The 6,670-nt window shown below is 48.7% G+C and overlaps 1 protein-coding gene and 1 non-coding gene across 3 annotated transcripts; both read left to right on the top strand.

Annotated features, from left to right (window-relative positions):
- Nucleotides 1-2,059: 2,059 nt before the first annotated feature.
- On the top strand, nt 2,060-2,132 carry Trnav-uac (transfer RNA valine (anticodon UAC)). Its single transcript has one exon. It is a non-coding gene; the product is annotated as a tRNA-Val (tRNA).
- A 1,320-nt stretch (nt 2,133-3,452) lies between these two features.
- Nucleotides 3,453-6,317, top strand: CUNH8orf33 (chromosome unknown C8orf33 homolog). 2 transcript variants are annotated; one of them, XM_046449074.2, is made up of 5 exons: nt 3,453-3,577; nt 3,666-3,974; nt 4,137-4,221; nt 4,497-4,643; nt 5,355-6,317. In XM_046449074.2, the coding sequence occupies exons 1-5, from the start codon at nt 3,572-3,574 to the stop codon at nt 5,492-5,494; spliced, it is 687 nt and encodes a 228-aa protein (XP_046305030.1). In that variant the 5' UTR covers nt 3,453-3,571; the 3' UTR covers nt 5,495-6,317. The 2 variants fall into 2 exon arrangements, with proteins under 2 accessions (XP_046305030.1, XP_046305029.1); XM_046449073.2 differs by having other exon boundaries at nt 3,666-3,980.
- The last annotated feature ends 353 nt before the right edge of the window (nt 6,318-6,670 follow it).

The raw sequence follows: 6,670 nt of genomic DNA, 5'->3' as shown, positions 1-6,670 counted from the left end.
CTGGACCGGAACGCTGCCAGGGTGAACCCGGAGCCGCTGCAGACGTCGGCGGTCGGAGTGGGCCGAGCAAGGTGGCTGTCAGAAATGCAGAGAGAACTAGTACACAAGCCCCCAGCATTGCATCCGACTGGATCACAACGTACAGATGGCTGGGACCTGGCATGCGCAGCAGCCCGGGTTCAATCCCCAGGACCGGGGGCGACACAGAAAAAGCACGCAAGCAAAACCGTAAAGTGGAAGAAATACATAAGTAAACGGAAAGACTCAAATTCGTTCAGTAGATAGTATATACTCTTCTCTTCCTCCCACAGGGTCTCGCTAAGTTGAGGGTTTCCCTAAATTGCTGAGGCTGACCTCATACTTGCCATCTTCTTTCCCCAGTCGCTGGGATTACACGTGTGAGCCGCCAAGCCAGGTTAGATAATGTATTTTCATGAGCATTTTTGTGAAACATTTACGAAGATTAATTATATACTGTTGAATTCATATTATTCACATAAATAATATGAATATTTTAGTATGACATATTCAACTTCTAAAATTAGGAGTAAATAATACAAAGTCTCACCAAAAAAAAAAAAAAAGAGCTGTGAAGTTTACTCTGACTTTTTAAATATAAAAAAGACATCAACTGGAAGATTACAGGCTATAAGCAATGAAAAATAAACACTTCATTCTTAAATCTCTGGGCGCCAGAATAAAGTGTATGTGTGTTTAAAAGCCTTATTTTATTATTATTAAAGACAAAGTCATTTATCTTCAGAAGTTAAAAAAGATCAATATCATTTTTTTCTACCAGCAATAATCAACCATATAACGTAATTAAAAACTGAAATATCCTCCATAATAAAAACAAAAGGTATAAAATGCTTGGAAATGCAAATATATTGGAATGAATTGGCTTTCCATGCCTGTAGGTTGCACAGTGAATTAAAATTGATTGAAACTTTTTCAGAATTGCCTCCGTATTGAACATGTGCCTTTGTTGTTGTTGTTGTTCTTCCCTAAATAATACAGTATAATAACTACTTAGGTAGTGTTGGGTGCAGAGCAGGCTGAACTGTGTTGTCTGCAGGGCAGGCTGAACAGATGTTGGCTGCAAGATAGCCCACACACTCAAACCCCCCTCTATCTGGTCCTTTATCACCTGTTTGCCTCAAGTCTGAACATTCAACCCTGCTCAAGGCTGAACACTTAACCCCCTCTTGGGCCAACAAGGCAGCGTGCAGACTCAGAGGCCCCATTAGATTTGGGCTATAAAAACTCCCTCCTGCCAGGCCTCCCTCTCTCTTGCTATCTCTCTTGCTTTCTCTGTCTCTCTCCTGTGTGCGCTTTCTCTCTCTCTCTCTCTCTTTCCTTCTTTCCTTTCTCTTTCTTGCACTGCTGCAATAAAGATCTTTTGGTTGCTCCGAGTGTTGTGGTCACTTTCCTTTCAGGTAGCATTTACATTGTATTAGGTATTTCAGAGACTCAGTCCCCCTGAGTTGCCCAGACTGGCCTCAAACTGCCTCAGCCTCCAATCTGGGAGCCTATCTGGGAGGCCACCTGCGCTCCTGTGTCCAGGAGTGGTTGGGTGGATGCCCAGCATGGGCTCTCCAGAGCTCAAGTCCCAGAGGTAAGGGAGCCTGAGCTCAGCCTCCCCTGAGATGGAATCTCAGACAGGTGCCACAGAAGGCTGGGGAGGAAACGTGGGCCAGTAACCCAGGACAAAGACCAGATTCTTTTCTTGTTATACCACAGTAATACAGATATGTGTGTTCACATTTGAATATTGGTAACAATGAAAAATAAATCCAGGCTGGGCTTGGTGGTGCAAGCCTGTAATCCCAGCAGCTCAGAAGGCTGAGGCAGGAGGATCATGAGTTCAAAGCCAGCCTCAGCAAAGGCGAGGCACTAAGTAACTCAGTGGCACCCTGTCTCTAACAAAAAACAAAGATTGGGCTGGGGATGTGGCTTAGTGGTTGAGTGCCCCTGAGTACAATACCTGGTATCCCCCCAAAAACAACAACAACAACAACCAAATTCAGGAATCATTAACAAAAAAATGTGTGAGGGGGCTGGGGATATAGCTCAGTTAGTAGAGTGTTTGCCTTACATGCACAAGGCCCTGGGTTCGAGCCCCAGCACCCCCCCCCCACCAAATGTGTGAAAGACCTTTATAAAGTTATCATCACTATTTATTAAAGGATATTTAATTAATTAGCTAATTAAGTACCACAGTCTGGCTGGGCACAAAATAGTCGAGCTGACATCCAGCCTTGTAGGTTCCAACAGCAACCATTATTCCCAAACTCTCACCGCCACTCTACACACACTTCCCGGGAATACACTGCCTCCACCGTCTCAGCGTGCCAATTCTCTCAGAACCCCGGGAGACTCAACTGGGGACTCCAAAGTAGCAGGCGCCGAGGCAACAGGATCCGCCCTAATCCCAGAGCAGGGTCACCTTTCAACCATTCCCTCTAGCAAAATGCCAGGCGTCATTCCGACTAAACTGTGGCTCTCAACCATTAAGGACATTTAATTTTCCCCAGAATGCTCTACAGAACTCACGCAATTGTAACAAAAATTTTAGAAAAAATTCTTTTACATAGGAGACATTGCTAATAATGGCAAAGAATTGGAATAAGCTCACCAAAGCCCTTAGGTATTTGCTCTCCATCGTGAGGCCCCACGGAGATGGTGGCCCAGTGTTAGGTTGTGCGATAGGGCTAGCCTCCTCCACTTACTCCCCAGCCTCCCTTAGGGCCACACCAAGCCCACCAGCAAGTGCTCTGGGCTCTTTCCTCTGTCCTGAGGCTGCTCGGTGTTTCTCCACCTCATCTGGCCCTTTCATCTCCCAGAGAGATCTTCGCACACACCTGAGTAAGGTCACATCACCCATGATTCACAACGACTGTCCCATCCTTAGAATGAAAGCAAACTCCTGACTAGTGTACAGCGTCCCGCAAGAGCTGGGCCTTCCCTCCCTCTCCCCTGAGCTGACTATGCCACCTGCAGCACCAACGCGCCCACGCCTTTGTCCTGTACTGCGCTTTTCTCCACCAAAGGTCTATTGACCCTCCTGAAGCTACCTACCCACGAGGTAGCTCTGTGCCAACTTCGTTTGCCTACTTTTTTTCCTCACCACTGAGAGGTGTGCTTTGTGTAGTTCTTTTTTTTTTAAGTTGTTGACGGACCTTTATTTTACTTATTTATATGTGGTGCTGAGACTCGAACCCAGTGCCTCACACATGCCAGGCAAGAGCTCTGCCACTGAGCCCCAGCCCCAGTCCCTCTTTAGTTTTATGCTGCCCTCTAGAACCGTGCCTGGGACACGAGCAAGACCCGCCAACACGGGTGTAGGAGGCTCCTGCTAGTCGCGCGGTTCCTTCCCGGAGCCCCGCGGGCGGCGCCGCCCCGCCTCTCCCGGGAACCCTTCCCCTCCCCGGGAGTCCGCCCCGCCCCGCCCTTCCCCAATTCTCCGCCCCACCTCCGAGCGCGCAGCGGAACTCTGCGTCCCAAGCGTGGTTCCCGGACGGAGTTCGACGTGGGACTCGGCCCGATGTAAATTTCGGCGGCCGCTCGGCGTATGGCGGTGAGCGGCGCGGAAGGGACGCCTGGGTGGCGGGGCTCGGGGCGGTCGGCGGCGCCCCGTGACTCTCGTGCTGCCTCCCTTTCCCCAGGCTCTAGGACGTCCTGCTCGGAGGGTGCCAGCAGCCCTGGAACCTGGTGCCGCTCGCGCGTCCCGCAAACCCCAGCTCCCGGGCCGGGGCCCCGATGCCCCGGGTCCTTCCGCCTTGGGTCTCCACTGGGCGCAACCCACGTGCGTTGCCGCCGCCTCCGGAGCGCACCCCGTCCGCGATGAAGGTGTGGCTGTCTCGAAGAAGCAAAAGAAGAAGAAAACCCAGACCAGGGTCTCTGTGGCGAATGGAGGCGAGAAGGCCTCCGAGAAGCCTGCCGCAGAGGACTCTCCCCTAAGCTCCGAGGCCCAGGCAAGGGTGGGTTCTCCGGTGAATCTGGGAGCGAGTCTGCGAGTGGTGTGGTCCAAGATCTGCTGGGGGCGAGGGTGGTTAAGGCCTGGCGGGAAGTGGGGTGTGGCTTGCGGGGGGTGGTGGTGGGGGGGTCCCAGTGCCTCTTGTAACAATTCATCACAGGCGGAGCAGCTGGCCCGGGAACTGGCCTGGTGTGTGGAGCAGCTGGAGCTGGGCCTCAAGATGCAGAGACCTACCCCAAAACAGAGTGAGGGTCCTTCACATATAGTTGGGGGGATGTGATAGTGACAGTGGTTCTGCAAGGGGATGTAATTGTTTTTGCGATAGGACAACAGGAGTTGAGCATACATAGTTACTAGTCGTTTGTGTGTTTTTAATATTTTTTTAGTTGTAGATGGGCACAATACCTTTATTTATTTTTATGTGGTGCTGGGGATAGAACTCGGTGCCTCACATGTGCAAGGCAAGCTCTCTATCACTGAGGCACAACCCCACTCACTTGTCCTTTGTTTTTATCTGCAGAAGAGCAGGCCATTGGCGCAATCCGAACTCTACAGAGTCAAAGAACTCCCCTGCCTCGAAAGAGGCAGCTGATGCACTCCTTGTTTGGGGACTACAGGGCCCAGATGGAGGCCGAGTGGCAAGAGTCCTTGCGGGCTCTCAGGGCTGGTGAGTATCTTGGGAAGTGGTTAGTTCAGTATACTTAGTTCAAGGGGGTAGGGAGTAACTATCTAGGGAGTGGAAAGGAGAACCTCAGAACATGCTGGGTGCAATGGTACAAGCATATAATCTCAGCTGCCTGGGAGGCTGAGGCAGGAGGATTTCAACTTGGTGAGACCCTGTTTCAAAATAAAAAAAAATATTTAAAAAAATGGTTGGGATATGGCTTAGTAGTTGAGAGCCTCTGGATTTAATCCCCAGTACTTTAAAAAAAAAAAAAAAAGTCTAGAACAGAAAGGCTGGTCCTGGATGGAGATGGGCTCAGGGAAGCCTGAGCAGGGAGTCTGTACATCTTGTGGGGGTTGGGAGGAAGTGAAGTGGCTGGCTTCTCCTGGTTCTGTTCCTTTGGTGGGGAAAGGTGTCCCCACCTGCCTTTGCTTTGACTTTCTCTATGGGCCATGAAGCCAGATGCCATAGCATTGTGAGTATGATTCCTAGGGCTGAGTAACCTTGGTTCAAACCCTGTTTCTACAACTTGATCTTGACATATTTGTCAGATTACTGAATCTGATTCTAAACATGGGGTGATGATAATATAATAATTTTGAGAAACTGATTAGTAAATTTTAATAACAGTTGGAATTGTGTGGGATTCATAACTGCATAGATAATGTGAGCTATTACTCAGTTCTGACCCTTTGCTTCCCCTTTCATTGACAGCTGCCCGTTCAGCCCAAGTGCAGCCTGTAGGTGAGGCCTTCAGAAAGAAGAGCCAAAGGATCTGCAGACCTCGTCCAGCAGGGAGAGCCAAGGCCACTCTGGACATTCCTGATGAAGAGTTTAGGTTCAATTTCTTTTAGCTTCTCCCCTATCTTGGCACAGTCCTCTCTCCCTCACGGTGTTGTCAAGGTTTGTCGTGACTGTAGTGCCTTTCTAGGAATTCTCTGTCAGCAGGTATGAGATTGGTTGGTTCTTGCCTGGTCCATGCATCTGAGTTTGTTGGGCAGGTGTGAGACTGTCAGATGAGCATAAGACTCCATTTGTAGATTTTCTAAATGAAATATCTCTTCTGCCAGAAGAGAGAGAGGTGCATTTAGGAGAGGTGCATTTAGCTTCTATGATAAGCTGAAGTGAGTGTTCAGTTATTATTGAACTTGCTGGGTGTGGTGGCATACGCCTGTAATCCCAGCTACTTGGGAGGCTGAGGCAATAGGCCAGCTTCAGCAACTTAAAAAGATCCTGCCTCAGGGCTGGGATTGTGGCTTAGCGGTAGAGCCCTCACCCAGCATGAGCGGGACCTGGGTTCAATCCTCAGCACCACATAAAAATAAAGGCATTGTGTTGTGTCCATCTACACCTAAAAAATAAATACTAAAGAAGAAAAAAAGATTCTACCTCAAAAAAAAAAAGAAAAAAGAAAAGAAAAGGAGTCGGGGCTGGGGTATAGCTCAGTGGAAGACTGCCTCTGATTTAATCCCCAGTATCAAAAAAGAATATTGAATTGATTTGATTCCATAGCCATCGGTGATAAGGATTTGTGGGGAAGCTACATAATTGTACATTTGGCTCATTTTTGAAAAGATGTCCTACCAGTGGCCTCATCTAGTTTGTGCCACAGACCTGTGCTTTATGTATTATGTCACATCACCCTAATAAATCTCCTTTTTTGATAAAATTGGACAATGAGTGAAAGTGTGCTGTGTATTAGAAGAGGTATGGATGAGATAGGGCCTGACACTGCTGGATCCAGGTTTTCACCCCCGGGCGTGGTCCTTTGTCCATGTTGTTTCATTTCTGAGCAGAGAACCACCTGTGCATTTTCTTAGGAACCAAGGAGCTTCTTGCCCCAAATAGACCCAGATAGATACCTTATTTGAGTCTTAGCAGAATACCTGTCTAAATGTTGGCTATTCCAGGCATCAGTCTCAGTTCCTCTGCACTATTGAATTGGGGTCTCTGGATGACCTAGGAGACCTGAGCTTGATCTTTGCTCATATTTCTGAACTTGCTTCCCAGAGTGGATAGCGTCTGAAACC

Source organism: Marmota monax, unplaced genomic scaffold (genome assembly GCF_021218885.2).
Source record: "Marmota monax isolate L192 unplaced genomic scaffold, Marmota_monax_Labrador192_F-V1.1 WCK01_AAM20220418_F8-fsc00073, whole genome shotgun sequence".
In the NCBI taxonomy this organism is placed as follows: Eukaryota; Metazoa; Chordata; class Mammalia; order Rodentia; family Sciuridae; genus Marmota; species Marmota monax.
Note: the sequence above shows the minus strand (reverse complement) of the source record. Positions and strands in the feature narration are given on the sequence as shown.

Coding starts and splice junctions, on each gene's coding strand:
- CUNH8orf33 (XM_046449073.2), top strand. Junction 4,222..4,496: donor GAGACCTACCCCAAAACAGA/GTGAGGGTCCTT, acceptor TTTTATCTGCAG/AAGAGCAGGCCATTGGCGCA. Junction 4,644..5,354: donor CTTGCGGGCTCTCAGGGCTG/GTGAGTATCTTG, acceptor TTTCATTGACAG/CTGCCCGTTCAGCCCAAGTG.